Source organism: Hippocampus bargibanti, linkage group LG03 (genome assembly GCF_051943395.1).
Source record: "Hippocampus bargibanti isolate YZ-2025 linkage group LG03, ASM5194339v1, whole genome shotgun sequence".
Classification (NCBI taxonomy): Eukaryota; Metazoa; Chordata; class Actinopteri; order Syngnathiformes; family Syngnathidae; genus Hippocampus; species Hippocampus bargibanti.
Window position 1 is genome coordinate 24,614,945 of NC_142736.1, and position 20,045 is coordinate 24,634,989.

The 20,045-nt window shown below is 40.8% G+C and overlaps 2 protein-coding genes across 3 annotated transcripts; both read right to left on the minus strand.

Annotated features, from left to right (window-relative positions):
• Window positions 1–784: 784 nt before the first annotated feature.
• acta1b (actin alpha 1, skeletal muscle b) lies at window positions 785–5,569 on the minus strand. The gene is made up of 7 exons (XM_088992747.1): window positions 5,420–5,569; window positions 4,086–4,222; window positions 3,055–3,379; window positions 2,682–2,843; window positions 2,395–2,586; window positions 2,134–2,315; window positions 785–1,278 (listed from the first exon to the last, which is right to left on the minus strand). Exons 2-7 carry the CDS (start codon window positions 4,212–4,214, stop codon window positions 1,135–1,137), a joined length of 1,134 nt encoding a protein of 377 aa, XP_088848873.1. The 5' UTR covers window positions 4,215–4,222; window positions 5,420–5,569; the 3' UTR covers window positions 785–1,134.
• A 4,236-nt stretch (window positions 5,570–9,805) lies between these two features.
• On the minus strand, window positions 9,806–19,755 carry abcb10 (ATP binding cassette subfamily B member 10). Of its 2 annotated transcripts, XM_088992749.1 has the most exons (14): window positions 18,879–19,753; window positions 18,071–18,277; window positions 16,396–16,598; window positions 14,465–14,599; window positions 13,795–13,941; window positions 13,570–13,705; window positions 13,398–13,493; window positions 12,642–12,851; window positions 12,484–12,563; window positions 12,224–12,404; window positions 11,789–11,832; window positions 11,550–11,584; window positions 11,370–11,428; window positions 9,806–10,964 (listed from the first exon to the last, which is right to left on the minus strand). In XM_088992749.1, exons 1-14 carry the CDS (start codon window positions 19,276–19,278, stop codon window positions 10,771–10,773), a joined length of 2,127 nt encoding a protein of 708 aa, XP_088848875.1. In that variant the 5' UTR covers window positions 19,279–19,753; the 3' UTR covers window positions 9,806–10,770. The 2 variants fall into 2 exon arrangements, with proteins under 2 accessions (XP_088848875.1, XP_088848876.1); XM_088992750.1 differs by lacking the exons at window positions 9,806–10,964; window positions 11,370–11,428 and having other exon boundaries at window positions 11,550–11,660; window positions 18,879–19,755.
• Window positions 19,756–20,045: the final 290 nt, after the last annotated feature.

Here is a 20,045-nt window from a genome sequence, read left to right on the forward strand (position 1 = left end):
CACCAGAAAAAATCTGAATGACTTGAATTTTACTATTAAATTTGACTATTAAAGGATTTCTGATTATGATTTTCAAACAATATAAAAAGTATAAATTTAAAAAAATCACAAAGTATTGTAACTATTACTATATAATATAATGTGGCAAAAATTCCGGTTGTTCTGCTTGTCACTGTATCTTGGTGACCAAAGATACATATTTTCATAGTACATAAGTGCTTTTCAGACCAATTCAAGTGAAAATTGATAAGTTTCCATGAATGTACCAAAACTGAAGGTTATTGAATCCAACCACTCAAAGCTAAGGTCGTGTCCTTTAAGGCAGTTTGAATGGCGCTCCAGTTCCGCATTGCAGTTCCATGTTTTGCCTAAAGATGGCCGGAGTCCTCTAACATCATAGTACAGGACTGAGAGTGTTGGGTGTCAGTCATTCTAGTCGGGGCCAAAAACGGAGCTACTCATGCTTCTGCTGTCAGGGTACATTCCTGGCAAGTCAAATTCGGAAGCAATGCAGTATCTCCTCTTTCATTGGAATCTGCAATGGCAAAAGGAGAGAGACCCACTCTGCATCACGGAGGTTTGATGAGACCCTGTGATCCTTTCATACAAATCACTTACATGTTTACAGTTTGTAAATTCTATTTGACCCGTTGGTGAATATTTTGTTCAATTTCTCATGTCAGTCTATGATTCCCACACTCCCATCATTTGGCTCTATTGCCATTATTACGATCATTAAGTTTTGCTTGTCATCTATTAGAAAATAATAAAGCAAGGTCAAAAGTACCAAATAATGGACTTTAATACATTATTAATATGTATATACACTTACATTCACATGTGTTGGGAAACATGTAGTTGTTATTTTTTATTAAAGTTTTTTTGAGGTTGGAGGCATGGTTCAGTGGTGTTTTCACAGCCTTTCTCCGTACAACACAGGCAACAGACAGCTATACAATATGCACATTTGTTGAAAAAAATGCATAGTTCAGAAGGTCAACAGCACAGACAGGCAGTCCATTGACAGCAGAATGTTGCAGTGCCACAGAGGTTGATTCTCCTGCTTCTTTTTCTTGCTTGATTTCCGCAAAGCTGGTGGCGGAGAGGATGGAGGAGCTGGGGCAGACGTAGGATTTAGAAGCACTTCCTGTGGACAATGCTGGGGCCTGCTTCATCGTACTCCTGCTTGGAGATCCACATTTGCTGGAAGGTGGACAGGGAAGCCAGGATGGAGCCACCAATCCAGACGGAATACTTCCTCTCAGGGGGAGCAATGATCTAGTTGAAGGGGAAAATGGGAGACAGTGGTCAGCAACAGGTTAGCATTAAACGTTCATCAGAATCATGCAGTTTGCGGCATGGAAATGGTGGGGCCCAAAGGGTCATTTTTTCCCCAGCATTCCAAATCCCCAAATTTGGTAAGTGTCTGTAAGGGGCCATTGATGCATAAATAATCTTTCACATAATAAAATGTGAAATAATTCATTATTATTCATTTAAATGATGTGAAATCAATGCCTAAAATAATGAAGACAACCCCCGAGGGACACCAAACTGGAGGCCATTTCCCACAAGAGGGTGCTGTTTATTCTTTTGTAATCAACCCAAAACTTGTTTTCATAATGGAGGGAAAAATACAATGTAAAACAAAATATTGTGCTTAGAGCCCAGAGCAGGAACTGTTTGGCAAAGTGAATCTTAAAATTCAGTAAATGAAATATTTTCTGAATTAAAATAAAATGATATACATTTAGAATTTGGAACAAACTGAGGAATGGCGCGCTTGTGGGTATAGCCCTAAACCCGAGGGTTCTATGTCTATGGCATCGTGCATGTCTAGTCCAGTACATTTTTTGAAACATTTTTATGTGGTGAAGCTCAGTTGTAATTACCCTTGAAATGCATTACGTTTGTGTTTAATCTATATTTAATAAGTATTTAATCTTCTCATTCCTTTTTTAGCAGCATACATAAAGCGGTGGCAAATGCTGACGTGTTGCTAACTCTATTTTTGTTCATGATTTTTTTTAATGTATGTTTCTTTTTTATAAATGTATCACATTGATGTTTTCTATGCTGGCCTGCCCTCCAAACCCTCCGCCGCCCCCAAAAAAAGAAAAAAAAATCATATACCTTAATCTTCATGGTGCTGGGTGCCAGGGCGGTGATCTCCTTTTGCATACGGTCAGCAATACCGGGGTACATAGTGGTACCACCGGAGAGCACATTGTTGGCGTACAGGTCCTTACGGATGTCGATGTCGCACTTCATGATGCTGTTGTAGGCGGTCTCGTGGATACCGGCGGACTCCATACCTGTGGAGGTTACGAGAGCAAATGTTAGGACGCTCAGAATGCACAATAAACGTGCTGGGTAGGGGGACACACAACGCACCAATGAAGGAAGGCTGGAACAGGGTCTCGGGGCAACGGAACCTCTCGTTACCGATGGTGATGACCTGACCGTCGGGAAGCTCGTAGCTCTTCTCCAGGGAAGAGGAGGAGGCGGCGGTGGCCATCTCGTTCTCGAAGTCCAGAGCGACGTAGCACAGTTTTTCCTTGATGTCACGCACGATCTCTCGCTCAGCTATACAGTGGGCAAAATTAGAGTTTTTGATTCACACGTAACTTATTAACCAATCTCAATTTCTTGCACGATTTGTTTTCTCCCCCGCTACTCACCGGTGGTGACGAAAGAGTAGCCACGCTCGGTCAGGATCTTCATCAGGTAATCGGTCAGATCGCGACCAGCCAAGTCCAGACGCATGATGGCGTGGGGCAGAGCGTAACCCTCATAGACGGGGACGTTGTGGGTCACACCATCACCAGCATCCAGCACAATACCTGGAAGGAGGTAGATGATGCAACGTGGTTAGATATGGGGCACCTGAATGAATCGGTATGCGTGAGTCACGGAACACATGCGTAAAAGTCGTAAAAGCTGCGCATAAAATGCAATTGTAAAACGTGTCACAAATATGTTGTGAGAATTAAAATATACATATTCTAACAATAGATTGTTGTGTTTTCTGCATTATATAGTGTGACGTCTCACCGGTCGTACGGCCGGAGGCGTAGAGGGACAGCACAGCCTGAATGGCCACATACATGGCAGGGACGTTGAAGGTCTCAAACATGATCTGGGTCATCTTCTCCCTGTTGGCCTTGGGGTTAAGGGGGGCCTCGGTGAGCAGGGTGGGGTGCTCCTCGGGGGCCACTCTCAGCTCGTTGTAGAAGGTGTGGTGCCAGATTTTCTCCATGTCATCCCAGTTGGTGATGATTCCGTGCTCGATGGGGTACTTGAGAGTCAGGATACCTCTCTTGCTTTGGGCCTCATCGCCGACGTAGGAGTCCTTCTGACCCATACCGACCATGACACCCTGGAGGGGGGGAAATAATGGGTAAGAAAAACATACATTTGCACACGGTATGAAAGCAAAATGGCCTTGCTCTTAATGGATAACTCTCACACGTGTACATAGTGATCATTGCACAAAGCTGCCAAATAACGACGCAGGTCACTTCTTGGGGGACTAATTTTATCTCAAGGAGGCAAATACCACAGGGGTGCAATAAAAGATGACATGACTTACACCCAGCAGGCCTCACATTACAGCAAAAATAGCATATTAAAACCAATGCTAAAAATAAATAAACGAATAAATAAATAAACGAATAAACAGAAAGATAAATAAATAAAGAGTGATTCCCACCACCCTACATATGACTCAAACTGAACTGCCTTTCTGTATCGACAGTGTTGTGTTCAGAAAACAAAAGTGGGAGAGGGTTAGATTTTTATGTATTAAAAATGAAAATTAATGTGATTTTATTGTCAGTATACTGTGTATAAAATATAACATTATGTCACACACCTGTTTTTAATTGGTTTGAGTTTTATATTTTCTTTCTGATTGGCTGAGCCAAGTCACGTGTTCTGTTTTTTTGGTTGGGGCGGGGGAAGACGTGTCCAATTAACAACTCTTTCTCAAAATTGAAACACATACAAGATTATTCAGAATCATTAGGACCCTTTTCTTAAACGGTTTGCGATTGTATAAATGTGTGGATATGAGGGCATCTTACCTGGTGACGGGGGCGGCCCACGATGGAAGGGAACACAGCCCTGGGGGCATCGTCTCCGGCGAAGCCAGCCTTCACCAGGCCGGAGCCGTTGTCGCACACAAGGGCGGTAGTCTCTTCGTCGTCACACATGTTGGTTTCTGCGGACCAAACGCTGGTATGAAGGCAAGTTTAAACACCCAAAGACACTGATGGGATTTGTGAAGCGAATAACAGCCAGTTTAGGCAACTTTTGTGAGGATTAATGCTCTACCTAAAGTGTAAAACCATTGCTAACGTCTTTAGCTACAACATATCACTAATTTACCCACTTTAAACAAATCAGTAGACTTTGCATGGAATGCATGTCAAAGTAGAAGCAACTACAATTACCATGTTTATACAACATTCTGTCTATGATAACATTGCAATGCTTTTAGTTTTTTTTCAGAATAAAAGTGGAATTTCTTATGTAAAAGATAAAATACACTTGAAAACACTGGCTTTAGTGCCAAATGCCATTTAGGATGAGAGATATCTATTAATTGAATCGAGTGGAGCCAATATAATAGATTTGCCTTTATACGATATGAGATAAGAAGACACTAGTGAGAATCCATTTTGTAAATAAGTGGACATTTTAGGTAAAACTGAGCAAATGCCACTTAAACAGAAAATGTACTTCCTTGCCCAATATTTGACACTACAGTGAATGTTGAGGAAGCGTAATATATGTGTGATGTGTTATTATTACTATTTGTATTATTATCATTACCAGTTGATAGATGGATGATGTTTAACAAAAACAATATCATTTTTATTTTAGGCTTTGACGATATTGACATGAAAAAAACAGACATTTTATTTTTGCCCTGTATAGATTGCGAAAATTAAGCCAACCCCCTGCGTGTTTTACAAAGTTTACAGTGGCATGTCTAATGTAATATTTTGTTGCTAATCGAGTACTTATCCAAACATTCATTTTCTACCATGTTCAGATTTACAGACAGAAGTACCCCATTCTCGCTGACGTTGAGTAAAATCCAATGCTCTCCCAGTCAATCAACGTGTCTGTAATTATTTCAATGTCAAAATATAAACTATATGTCAATATATGTGCCTGTAAGCCTTGTTGCATGCTTATTGAATGGTAAATTGGCTCACATTGTCGCAATGTTAACATAATCATCGGCTTCAAAAAATTGCCTGTATGTAATTATTCTTTCAAACCACATTATACAATACATTGACATTCAATTTCCCTTTCCCTGTACAGATTGTTCCACAAAGGTTCTATCCAAAGTGTGTCGCCCATACCAGATGTGTGGCCCCCAGGAGTCCTGACATTAGCATCTTACCTTAGGAGAGTGTCTGCGGCTCGGAGAGAATGACCCAACCAGTGCTGCTGCTGAACCAGCTACGGTGCTCCCTGCTGCCAGGTCGCCTTATATACACAACCTTGACCATTCACTAAGGTACCGACCTCGGCCCTCTGCCATATTTGGATGCTGCTAGGGCATGGAAGTTAGTGTGTGGGAGTTAGGGGAGGGGTGTGGAGTCTGACGGCCATTCATCAGGTTTCAGGGGGGCTCATGAGTGACAGGGTGGTGCGTCCCCCGCGACATAGCGCCTGCCGTATTTGGAACTGTCACTTTGACCTCCCGTAGAGGCTCACGGGCAGTCCTCAAGGCCGTATAAGGAGCACACGGACCCCTGGGGGTGCCGGTGGTGCTGGCGGGGCGGGGTATCCAGGGGGAGATGGCAGTTGCTACCAAGCACGGTTAGAGACCTGCTGCTAGTAGGCCTCATGCAGCCTTAAAATGGGAAAATGCTTCCCTCATCGGAACACATTTAGGCCCTAGCCGAAATGATTGGAAGGTCAGCACAATAGGTTGATAAACAACCATCATATCTCAATTTATGACATAAAAGACCGATCTTTTTCAAATTGCACTTATTTTCTTCTAACTACTCATCGTTCCTGCTGTTAACCGTGCATTTGGTTTGGTTATGTGGATGCGGTATTGCTACTTTATATTAAAACTTTGCTTTTTTTGTGACTATGGACCTAAAAAAATGACTTGAAGATGAAGATACACTGCGACTAACTGTTCATCAGAAATCTAAATCAATGCTGTAATTTTACACTCTTCCCTAATAGAAAAATGTGTGCTCATTATAATCTTTGAATACTCAATCTTCTATAATGGCCGCCGACAGCAACATCAAATCTGTCTGACATTAATTGAATGACGGCAACCTTATCTGTCTTAATCTCAGGAGCACTTAGCGTAATTATAACTCTGCTGCACTCTACCTTGGGTTTGTGTGTGTGTGTGTGTGTGTGTGTGTGTGTGTGTGTGTGTGTGTATGCATGCACGCACACGCATCAAAGAAGGCTGGAAAAGGAACACAATGTGTAGATGTAGCACACATATGTTTGTTGGCAGGTGTGAGTGCAGTGCGAGGGGCCACAAGAAGTGAAACAGCACCGTCCAAGGAGGTTAAAATAAACTTCACGGATTTAGGACGGTGGGAGGGTTCACATAGACAGAAGTAATATAGGACTTATCCGTGTTTGGCTCATAAATGTTGAAAACATTACAGTATTTATAATCAAATTAAGGGCAATAATGCATGGTCTGAAAAGTTGACATGTCCATTAGAGTTGAAAAGACGCAGAAATGGTCAACAAGTCTCAAATGTCACCAAATATATGTTGGGAATGTAGTTAGCATTATAGTTAGCACAATCGCATCTTGCAAAGCAATAGATAGCGCACATATTTGCACTTTTCATGACCTTGCCGTTCTACAAGCAGCAAATGAGTTCTTCATCTCGATTATGTATCCTGAGGCAGATTCATTTTGTGGTAATTTCACTTATGGATGACCCGATTTACAAATTGGTCATAGTGAACTTTACAACAGTTCTACTAATAGTCAACAAATCTTGCTTCAAGTTATTGATCACCACTCTGATTTGACGTTTACAAAAAAACAACAGAATTAAAAAAATATTTTCTTGACCAGTCCAAGTGGTGTGTGGTATTTTGTTCACTCATTGTTCATATTCTAAGAAAAAGGCAGCCAAGAAGAGGGGAGGGCAGGATCGCGAAAAAAAATGGCCCAAGGAGTTTTGGAAAGGAGGATGTGTGAAAATTGGGAGAGGCCTCCTTGGGTGCCCATTGAAAGTAGTGAGTGTGCATGATTGCGCTGTGTAAGGGTAGGGTAGCAAGGGGCTGAGCTACGTTCACACACTGGTCGTGTGCCATTTGTGATGCGCGCGACAGCAAAAGACCTAAAATGTAAGTGGCTAGGCAGCTGCCGGGCCAGCCAGAGTAGGGAGGGAGGACATCAGAAAGTGTGAGGGGGGCGGTGAGACACACCAGGAGGGGCGGGATGGGGGCAGACTAGAGACTGGGGAGGTGAAAGGGTGTGTTGGTGTGTGTGCAGCAGGTGTCCGGGAGAAGTGTTGCGTGTCAGTGGATGTGTGATGTTGCTAGCTGATGGACTTCATGGATGTTTTTGTGAGATTTGTTACCAGGTTAACTCATGCGAACACACAGAGAGAGTGCAGGAGGAGTAAAATAATTATTTGGGGTACTGGAAAGACGCTCTGTAAGCAGGTTCATTGTAGGACGTGTGAGGCAAGAGTGAGACAAACTTTCGGGAGGCTGAACAAGCATAAAAGGTTTTAAAATTTCTATTTCATGCAATATTTGTTGCCACAAAACGTTTTGCTTCAATGCGTGGCATATATTTCTCTTCAGGTTTGTTCTGAGTATTCAGGTTTTACATCGATGTATTTATTTTATTGAACCATAAAACCATGGCATGATTATCAAATAAGAAGCAGAGCTCCCCCCCCCCAAAAAAAAAAACTGGACACAACAGAGGATAAGTAGAGCATGTGGACATTTTAAGATAGTCTTGCTGACTGCATTTGTGCTGATCAAGGACACAAACTCCCCGCACTTTGATTTCTAGCCACAGGTACAGATGAAAACAGATGATTAAGTTAAACACTAAGTTAAACATCTTATATTCATCTTACTGAAATGCAGGAAAATATTTTTCAGAATGCCAATTCCTGCCAGACTTCTATATTTAATCAAAAGTTATACTGTATAATGTTGCAAAAACTTGAGATGATGAAGCTGGGGTTTTGTTAAGACCATAAAAAATATAAATTTGCTCAATATTATTTGTACAGTCTTACAAAGGACTAAATGGACAAAAAAAATTAAGAGTGTCTCGATTATCTTCAGAATTGCACAGTGGGCTGGATGACACTATTTATATAATAATTTCATATTAAAATACCGGTTGTTACCTTTATAAGTCAGAGTGTATGTAATGCAAATGTAATTGCATATGGCTCGCCGATAAAACTAAAATATGCATTTAGTTTTTCGTTTCGTAGTTTTTTTTTCGCCGTTCATTTCCCGTTGGGGCTGCAGTTGGCGGAAAGCGCAATTTTGATTCGATGACACTGACCTACAATGTCCGAAAGTGCCATGTTGATTGGATGATAGTGGCCGTCATGTTGAAACAGGTAAACGCCCCTTTGAGCCCAACTAGTGCACTTCAGCGTGAATGCCCCGGAGCATTAGAGGAGAGAAAATGTTCTGATTCTAATTTGCAATGAAACAATACCATCGATGAAACAGTCGAATGTCAGTGACATTTTAACAAGCCCCATGTTAACGTTAGCATCGACATACTTCTGCGAGAAGTAGATTGCAGATAGCAAGTGTAGAAGCTTATGAGCCGTGTGCAGGCGAGCTAGCAGTAACTTCGCCTCTGGACCGGCAAATTGAATTTCATTCCGATCGTTTTCCTGGATTTTTACCAAACACGAGGAACGGAAAACCATTGATGTTAATAGTGAGTACTATCACAAAGTTATTTTAAATAATGCATTCTGATATTTTGTTGAAAAGTGGCCGCGCGTGTGGCTCTTGCTGAAAAACATTTCTAAATATTTTACTTTTATGGCTCGCTTAGTCAAAAAGGTTCCCGACCCCTAAACTAAGATGAGAACTGCACGGTCAACACCAACCTAAAAACAGTCAATTGAATTCATCAGACTTGGTTTAGAGCAAGAACTCCATCAGGTGACAAGCTGATGTACTGCACATGTTTACGCTGAAACGCAAGAGCACTCCCATTACAAACCTGACACACGGCCTTCAAATGTAGACATATTACACTTTATTCTTTGACAAAAAAACTATAATAATTTAGCAAAACAGGATTTGTACCCTAGATCATTTCGAAACCCATGATACACATATAAACATTTATCATCATTTCGAGCACCGTCAACATGAAAGCGAGGCTAATCTTCTGTTGTTAGAATCAAGTTGTAATTTGACATCATCATCCATCAGTAAATTTTTTGGGATGACAATGTATGTGAGCAGTTGATGTCTTCTAGATATAAAATAATAAATATAAAAAATGTTCCTTCATTGTCAATTTTGCTGTCTTAATCATTGTAGTCTTGTGGTTGAAGAACACAAAGCAAAATTGTTCATCCAGGTGTTATATATTAAATATTGAAAATCATTTGGAAAAGAAATGTGGTAAAGTAAAGACCTTCAAAATAATCAAACATCTTTAGACTTAAACCTCTCTATACAATATTGTACATAATCACCCAAGATCAAGACTGAGTGTGTGACAGATTGAGATAATTAATAACAAATATTTGTTCCTTTATTACCCTGAACACAGTTAACCCTGAAATTTGAGTTGAAAGCGATAGATGCAACATTTTCTATTAGCTACATGTTAATTAGTATGGTTATCCCCCCACCCCACTACAGACACATGCAGTCATCATGTATGCATGAACATGCAAAATATTTTGTGACAAGAATTGCTGTTAGTATGATTGTCATGTGATGGGAAGAAGACACAGGGGGGGGGATAAAATTTGTTAAAAATGTATATTCTTAAAAAGAATCAAGTTTGGATCTGAAATAAGGGAAAAATGTTTCCATATTATATGAAGTGTTTTTGTGCTACAAAATCTTCAAGTGTAAGCCTGCAACTAACAACTAAAATGTCAAAACTTCCCTGAGAGTCCCACAACTTTTGTGAAAATAACCCAAATACTTACACAAAAACAGAGAACTTTAACCAACATTAAAACTTTAGATTAGTGAACACATTTTACAGGTGCTTTTTTTCTCTTTGGTGTTGTGAATTTCGGAGGCAGAAAAACGTTTGTCCTTTCCTGTATGACAGGTATGAATTATCACGAATCATTGATCCAGCAGTCATGTATAATTTTTGCATTAATGCATTGGTTCAATTATTTTATTTGAATGGATGACAGTACGTATTTATTTTCATTTTTTTAGAAACTTAGAAATTAGTATGCTGTAATCTTACAGCATGCCTTTAGTACTTAAAAATGCACAGCTCATACACCCATTTATGTGTAACAAATGTGTAACATTTGGAATTATAAATCCATTATGTTTTAAAACCTCATGTGTCTCTCATTCAAATAGTGTGTCTTAGAACTTTCTTCCCCCAGTGGGGAATGACATTTTACTGCTAAAGTTAAGGTAGTAAACAGTCAGTACAAGTTGAGATACTTTTGACAGCTTTGTCGCTTGGCGAAAGGGTTGTTAGAGTTCACCCAAGCCATTAATCACCCGTTATTTCCTCTTTTGTCATCCCTCTAATGAGGATTAACTGAGGGCCCGTTTCTGTTCCTCCTGAAAAAAAGCCTGTTTCTCCATCAGTTTTCGAAAGAGTCCCTGTCTGTTTCCCAGCAGATCTGTGTGTTGCCCGCATTCAGCCACACGATGCTTATCCAGAACCGCAACGGCATTGGCGTTCTGGATGGTGGAGAGGCGGTGAGCGATAATGACGACCGTTCTCCCTATGGATGGGAAAGAAATATTGACAGTCAAAAAGAGTTCTACCCTAAATCCTTCCCATTCTTTACTAAGTCAGTACAGATATTTCACATTGAAAAATTCTTTGCATACCACTAAATATACATACCCCATTTAAATCGCTGGTTTTTGTGATATACAAAATAAGCCCAAGATTAATCATTTAAAAACTGGTACCCAAAAATATTTTAGAGAAGTCAAAAGAAAAAGGTGAAATGAAGCTATCATCAACAGCCCAATGCGAATGAGATGTCTGTCCACACCAGTTTACTCATACAAAATGATCAACAACTAAAGCAACCCAGGCAACAACAGAAAAGTGAAATAACAAATATCAAATCTAACATAAATATAAAATATAATAACATAGAGACAGAAAAGGCATTCACCTTCCATGAGCCGCTCCAAAGCTTCTTGCACCAGGAACTCGTTCTCGGCATCGAGTGCACTAAAAATGAAATATCATACAACTCGTAAATGCAACAAATAAATAGAGAATAAAATAGCCCATTCGATCCAATTGTAAGGCAAATAACATGTCACAACAGGCTGTCCATATGGCGTTGTACCTGGTGGCCTCGTCCAAAAGCAGGATCTTCGGATTCTGATGAAGAAAAAGGGCAAGTTGAATGTGCAGAGCTTTAAGATTCCAACCATGATTGTTTACACCAAAGCACCTTCTACAGAAAAGTACTGGTTTAATGTCAGGAGGAAAAATTCTGGGACATCTTGGTTTCTCTTGTTAGGTTGATCAATGCAAGTACATTTAGAATGGTTAGCCATAAAACATTTAGCGCGCTTCACTGACCTTCAGAAGAGCTCTTGCAATTGCTATCCTCTGCTTCTGACCACCTGGGACACAAACACAAAATCGTCATTCATCCAAGAGGAAGGAGATTTCCTCAAAATCTGTTTCTAAAAAAATATGGTGCAGTTTGAATGTGAGTGAAAGGTCACCTATTTCTTATTTTAGAAAAACAACATGGATTGCGGACATTAACAACATTGGCATTCAAACCAATTCAGATCATTCAGTGAATCTAAATTAAGCAGGTTTTTTGAATGTGGGAAAAAGTTGGAGTAACTGGAGAAAAGTGCAAACTCCACTTTAGGAAGGCCAAAGCTGAGATTCAAAATGCATAACCTCGGCATTGTGACTCATGCACAGAACATTTCAAGACCAGCTGAGTGTGTGTACAAGAGTCCTTGTAGAAGCAGCCATTGAGCCACAGACGATTCTCACCTGACAGCAGCACTCCTTTCTCCCCCACCACAGTATCAAAGCCTTTGGGAAAAGCCTGGACGAAATCGTATGCGTTGGCTACTCGCGCTGCCCTGTAGATCTCCTCTGTGGTGACGGCTTCCGGTTCAGTTGCACCGTATGCTATGTTGTCTCGAATAGAACAAGAGAACAGCACTGGCTCCTGTCACTCAAGAAGTGAGAACTTGTGAGAACTGTGATAGCCGTCTCTGGAAAGCACGCTTTGTGAACTGTACTTCTACCTGGCTGACAGTTCCAATGTGACTTCTGAGCCAATAAGGATTCAAGTCCCTAATGTCATGGCCATCCACATTGATGAAGCCTGCACGACAAGCGAATACATAGTCTACAACCAGCACCTTCTCTTTCAAACTAAGAAAGGAAAACAACCAAGTCTTACCCGAGTCGCAGTCATATAGCCTGAGGAGCAGCGATACCAGTGTTGATTTCCCAGATCCACTTGGTCCAACTACAGCCATGACTGTTCCAGCTGGCACCAGAAGACTGAGGTTATGGAAGATAGGAGCATCTTTGCGGGTGGGGTAGGAAAAGGAGACATCGCAGAACTCCAAGCGGCCCTTCAGTTGCTCTGGAGGAAGTACTTGGCCTTCTATGGAGGGTGAATATTAAAGAACTGAGCTTTTATTCTCCCCACTTAATTTTTTCGATAGGGATTGTGACAGGCATTAAAAGGCAATGGGAGTCCCAGTATCTGTTTTTGGGCAGGTTGGTGTTTGTTGCAACTGCCTCAAAGTGTGATTGCTGCCCTTCTGCGTCAGATAAACCACTTGAGAAGATGTATAAACTGCTTGGAATAAAAGGCATGATTTCTCACATCCGAATCCGTCCTATATGCTTGTTTCCATGATTTGGAAGTCAAGCGTACCAAGTGTTAGGTAAGCGCAACATGCTTTCAAAAAAAATATGAATAATTGTGTAAATCCAGAAACATATAACTTCCAAGAGCCCAGTGGAACTCATCTTGCTTTTCTAAGGCGAAGCCTACTTTGATGTGTAATTCAGAAAGATTTGAAACAATATTTCGACAACAAAGACATTTCTCTGTTAACTTCAATGAGACGGTCCAATTTTTGTTTGATAATTCAAGTGTCTGTGATGAGACAAACGCTTCCCGCTCATGCATGCGCATACTGACCATCAAGAGGGAACTCTGGTTTTCTGTCCAGCAATTCCCACAGTCTCCCTCCTGCACCGAAGCCCTTCATAAGCTCTGAGTAGAATGTACTCAAACCTGCCACAAAGAATGTAACATGACTACTTTCAGGAATAGCGTATGATTATGCATATGCATGTGTAAAATGTGCTACCTGCAATGCTGATTCCAACCCAGAAGGTGTACATGAGGAATGAGGAGAGTTCTCCAACAGTCATGTGCTGGCTCGCCATCAGAAGGCCCCCTTTGTACAACACGGACAGGATCATGATGTTACCACTCAGACCGGTCTGAAACAATCCACACATTGTTCATGAATGAACATTTTCATAGTATTGTCAGTAGGGATTGCTTTGGGCTTCCTTTTCGCTTTTCTTACCACTCCAAAGAAGACGGCACGTAGCACGGCCTCCTTCCTGGCCAGTGTGAGGACCTGATCCGTCTTCTGTGTGTATGTGTAGACTTCAGATAGTTCTTTCCCAAAAGCTCGGACCGTCCGCATGTTGCTGATTCGTTCCTCTGCCAACTGAAAACATCAACAGAATCGTTTTAGGATAACATATACTGGAATCATTATCAAAATTCTGAAAATGGTTTTGCTCTTCAGTGACTGACTCTACATACACATTATAGGTAAAATTTAATTTACATTTCAGAGACTCCAATTTAACTTTTCAGGATAAAAAAATATATAGGACTGTTTCTAAGCTGTACCAAAGTAAAATTTAGAAATTTGGTTGAAAATTACGCTCCATCAAGTTGTTATCTGCTCGTAATGATTGGACTCTAGATCATGATTGCCTCTTTTCCTGGGTCAAACTAGTTTTGTTATGTTTCCAAACTACAAAACTAAACTGTCAGTACCACCGCCCTTAAAGGTACAACAACACCATGCAAGATGCTTTGACGCAATATCCTTGCAATCTCATTTTTGTCACACTTCCTTACAATGTTCCTACAATAATTACCACATATTTAAACACTTTCTCAACACATTTAGAAACACAGTTTGGTTCTCTTTAACTGACAAGCATGTGTGTATGGTATACCTGTGTGGCTTGGGCCAGGGCGTCCTGCGTGTGTTTGGAAATGGAGCGAAGATATCGGCCGTATACCACAGCCACCCCAGCCAAAGGGGGGACAATCAGGAGCATTAAGCTCGCCAGGCTTGGGGAGACGTAGAACTGCAGGAGTGAGAGTGAGAAAGAAAGTAGCAGGCGATGAGAGATTCAACAAGAAATAATTTAAAGCTGGGGGTTACCAGCATTGTCTCAAATTGGGAAGACAAAAGTCTTCAGCTGGTGTCTTACTGAGTGGCAAATGCTTGCTTACATAGCGAACTCTGGGTTGCAAAGATGTTCACAGTTAGACTTGAAGCAAAGAATGTTAAAATAATTAAAAGTTTGACTTGTTGAGCTTTTCTAGAGATAACAAAAAGCCAGTGTGGTAACCACTCAACTTCCGGGCTGCCTGTTGAATTCTAATCAATTTAATTTAATAAGATGTAGGAAATGGCTGGACTATTCAGTCGAATGTGACAGACAATATGATATGAATTATTTCAACATTTTTATGTGAAGTAAAAACATACTTGTTAGAAAAACAAAAGCTTGTTTAAAAATAAAAGGTTTTGGTGTTTCAATAGAGGTGCAGAGCCTTTTGACTAATTTCCTTGCATTATTCGGAGAATTACTTCAAACCAGTTTCTCAACTTTCACAGACAAAAGAGGCAAGCCTCTTTGACTTCCTTGTTGTGCACAAGACTGCAGGAACAGAACTTGCGTATCTATCTATGTTGCGCTATGGGGGCTTCCAGGAAGCACGTGATCCATTATCTGAAGAGCAGATGCCAAAATGCCTCCTCGCTAATTAGATTGTGAAGCTTAATTTTATTATGGTTACAGCAGAACAACGAAGACAAGAAGTCAAATTATGGACACAGTTTCTCATTTAATAGTACTGGGCCTTGTGAATGAACAAGTGAATGAAAACAGTCTCCATTTTTAAAATATTTTCATTTTGTGAGAGAAGTTAGAAGTTATTCATTTTAATGTGTATTCATTTATTCTTTAAGTTGGGATACCGCCCAAACTGGTATTGCTGTTGAGTGTGAATGAGAAATGTGCCTGTGAGAAATTTACTGCAATTATCACGCGGACGAAGCTATGAGAATTGATCTTTAACTCATTCACTGACAGACTTGCAAAAATGTGTCCACTCTAGTGCCAGGGTTTTTTGTCATTGACACTTGCATTCCAGGACCCACAGAATATTGAGTTTTAGGGCTACCTCTAAAGATGGAGGACACTGATTTGCTGTGGCGACCCCTTGAAGGGAAAAGCAGAGAGGAAAAGAATAAGAGGGCTACGTAAACATTCAATACACCGTTAGATAACTTAGACTCTCTTCTTTCATCGGAAAAAAGAGTTAATTCCTAAATTATATGGGTCTGGAGTTATATGAGCTTGAAATGAGGGTGGCTGTCCAAAATACAATGCAATACATATTGGTTTAGATAGCGCTTCAACAATATCTGAAGCTGGAACAAAGCGCTAACATGGAAAAAGGGAATTTTTCCCCCTTGTGGAAAAAAAACATTGCCAGTGGCCATGGCCAGCTCTAAATTGGCACCCAAGCATGAAAAAACAAAACCCGAACAAATTCAGGAATGGCGCTCTACGTCATATTTTCAATTCCCAAATAAATTTGTGAATGAGTTTATGTTTAAAAGTTTCACATTCCTGTCATCTTAAAAGCTTTGGACTAATGTTCAGAGGAAATAACATTTGATCCAGATGACATTTGAAAATCCCATTGAACATGGTGAACTCATCTTCGTGTCCAAAGCACAATAGGAGGCGACAAGTTTTGAGCATTTGCAGGAGAGGTCTGTATGCTATCAAAGCGTTTTGTGTTCATGAAAAATATCCTGTCATCTAAAAAGGTATAAATGATCAATCCCACTCAAAGGGACACTTACCATCATACTGACTCCAGCAACGGCCTGGGCCGTGGCTCTCAAGCCGTCGGACAGATTGTCTGTGATCGATCGGCCGACCACGGCCGTATCTGCGGAGAGGCGATTGATCAGCTCGCCTGTCCTGTTCCTGTCGAAAAATGCCACTTCCTGTCTGAGGATGGAGGAGAAAACGGAGGCGCGGAGATTGCGCACAATCTGTTGGCCTGCAGGGAAATGTCAAGCGCCATCAGTTGATTTCAACCTGTTGCCGTGAGGGTCACGTCATCATGTTTTCACTCAAAACTAGTGACGGTAAAATGAGGCATTATGAGGCTTTCCATCCAAATGGGTTGCTTTTGGGCCAATGCATCATGAGGCCTCATTTGTTCCATCGCGCCATAATGTGGAAAATAAATGTCATGGCACAGTGATTAAAATGCTAACACGGATTTGATGGGGTCAAAATGTATGGAAGAGTATTAGGGCCAACAAAAATAAAATAAATAAAGTTGGTATGATTCTCATATTCAACTCAGAATTCAGTAATTAAGAATTCAATTTTGAGATTAAAGTAAAGATTCTGAGAATAAAGTCAGGCTTCTGAGAAAAAAACAGAATCGTGCCAACTTTATTTTTTTTCTTTGCTAGCCCGAATCCTCTTGCCTAAAAATGGCAGGGAGTTGTGATGTGAATGAATATGCGTGTGTTATTTAAAGAATAATTGCTCTACTTTAAACATTGACACACAAGGAACAAGACACACCTTACATTCATTTGTATATGATAGTTGTCCATGTTAAGCGCTTTGTGACAGCTTCAGCTGTTGTTAAAGCGCTATATACATCAATACATATTGTATTGTATTTTCGTTGAGGGAAAGGTGTTCTGTTGGTACCCAAGTTCTTTAGCACAAAGTTTAAACTTCACCTTTTGAAATATCAGCATGTAGAAGAAAGACATTAAAACGAGGGATAAACTGCTGCCACTGTAGTTTATATTATATATTCGAACTGGTTGACGTATTTTCTGGTGTATAAGGCGCACCGGAGTATAAGTTGCACACCCAAGGAATGAAAAAAAGTGTTCCAAATGTAATATACAAAATATATAAATGTTTCCAAATATAAGGCACACCACATGATAAGGCGCTACAGTAGTTGCGAGACCTGTGTGGCTCCATATTACTTCACACATAAAGCACAGGGTCCTCTTTTGAAGAAAATGAAGGCTTTTAGGTGCGCCTTATACCCCAGAAAATAAGTAATTATAATTTGTACCTTTTTAGGAGAGATCTGCTCAAAATCCCGGCACAGTCGGCGGGCACATCACTACTTAAAACCAAAGTATTGTACAGTGATGCCTTGACTTACAGGTTTCATTTGTTCCGTGATCGCAAATTTAACTTGTATTATCTTCTGTTTTTCATGGAAAAACAAAACACTTTATTGCTACTAAATGAAATGCTCTCAGTGTTTCTTTGGCACAATTTAGTGGCATATTGGGGCCTAGGAACTGTCAAAGTGAGTCGAGAAGCTTCATTTTGACAAAAATAGTCCTTTTCCAATATGTGGCATCATTTGGAAATTTTAGCACAGTATACATTCCACTGTAACTACAATCCATAAGGAAAAATTATGACACTTTTACTTTGTTTTTCCAATGTAGCAGAATACAGATTCCACCATCCATGACTCACCGGAAATCTGCATGAGGTAGACTCTAGCGGCGTTGGCTGCCCCACCGCATAAAAACACACCAGTCAACATGAGGCACAGGGACGTGAGGGAGGATGTCATTGCCTCAGCATCTGTTCCAGCCGTGTAGATCGTGTCGATTACTCGGCCCAGGAGAAACGGCGCTGACATGGTGACGGCGCTGGAGACCGTCAAGAAACCAACGGCAGCTATAAGTAAAATATGAGAACATTGTCAGTTGATTTCATCCTCAAATAGCATGATGTAGTGGAATTTTGATCAAGTGTACAAAACAAGGAGCAGAACGGCAAAAATTATCAAAGTGGAATAGATTTTGTGTTTCAATGAGAATCGCAAATTATACAATCCTCCTCACTAAGTACTTCACATTTTAGACCAAGATGGCATAAAAAATGATAGAGGACATCAACGTTGCTCGGTTTTGAACAGGACGTTTTCAGAAAGACGTGGCCACTGAATAGAAAGTGTCATATACAGTGTAGGTTGTAAGAAAGGATACTGAATGGATTCATTGGAAAGTATATGTTGGCCATAGAGCGTGGTTAGTTAATTCTGACACAGTCACATGCCTGTAATCAGAGGGTGTGCGCACTTGTGCAACCACATTATTTCAGTTATTTTTATTTTAACTCTTGAAACTATTTGGAACAAATCAATTGGTTGTGCTGGTTATAGGTCACAATAGTGATAAAATTCTTTGTCTGATCTATGTCATTAACACCTGGCCCTCAAAATGCTGTGTGCAAACATTTTTTTATTTATTACATTATCAATCTGTCTCTCTCTTACCTGATAGTTTCCACCTCTCCGGGTGAGCAAGTCGCAAAACCCTCCTGACATCCTCCAGGGGTACATTGGTCGGTGCACCTTCCGTGCCAGTCTGACCCTTAAGTGATCCGGATGTGGAGGGTACCGATGAGCTAGCAAAGGCAACAAGTGTGCGTAAGGGCGTCCGTGTCTTGCCAAAGAAGTGCGAGCGGAGTGAAGAGAGATCTCTGCGGGACAGACTCGACACGACTGACTGGGAGAGAAGGAAGCCTGTTGGCGACGAGGCCAAGGTCCTTGACCCGGCTGGGGGACGCTTCCTCTGGGAGTCAGGAGACACAGCGAGCCATATCGTCCTGCGCTGCGGCGGCTTGTCTAAACGCAGTCCGTGTGTGCACGTCGACATGCTGATTAAAAATCGCATTGTCGTCCAGTTTAAACGACAATAATAAGAATAAAAAATATAGATATATATTCCAGGGAGTGCGGTTGTTACTGGGTAATAAAACACGCCACCCGTCCAGCAGCAGTCACGTCAGCATGGCTGGGCGAATTTAGGACCTCGCTTTGCTCTACATCGTCGACTTTTAACCGTTAGATTCCGTCTTTATCTGCTTTTGACAGCCGTTTCACGACGTGTGTCTCTTATCATCGACAGGTTAACTACACCCCGCCTCGCTGTCACTGTCATATGCTGTTAAGCATTTGTCAACAGTCGGGTTAAGACCGGTCCCTGGCAGCTGAAAGTAAATGCAAACGAATTCAACAAAACATTCACAAGGCATATGCGATGAGCAGAGAAACAAGAAAGGTGACCTCCATGAGATACTCTCCAAAACGATTCCTCCAGTAAGACAGGACATTCAATGGCTGCTCGTGGTCGAAAACTTCGCCAGGCATAACCAAACAATCCCAGATTGCGATAGAACAGAACCACTTTGCTGTAATTTATTTTCGTTGCTTAATTGAATACGTCTACAAGCGCTACCCATTTGAAATGTGAATAAATAATTCATGCAAAATTATCCATTCAATTACTTTCATCCATAACTGCTGGTGAAAATAAACATAAGCAATAGCAAAGTATATATTAAACACGACAACGTACGGATAATTGTTACAGTATAGATCCTAAAACAGTTGTGTATTTTGTCCAACGTGTTTTAATTGTGGTTTTCTGCGGAACACGCA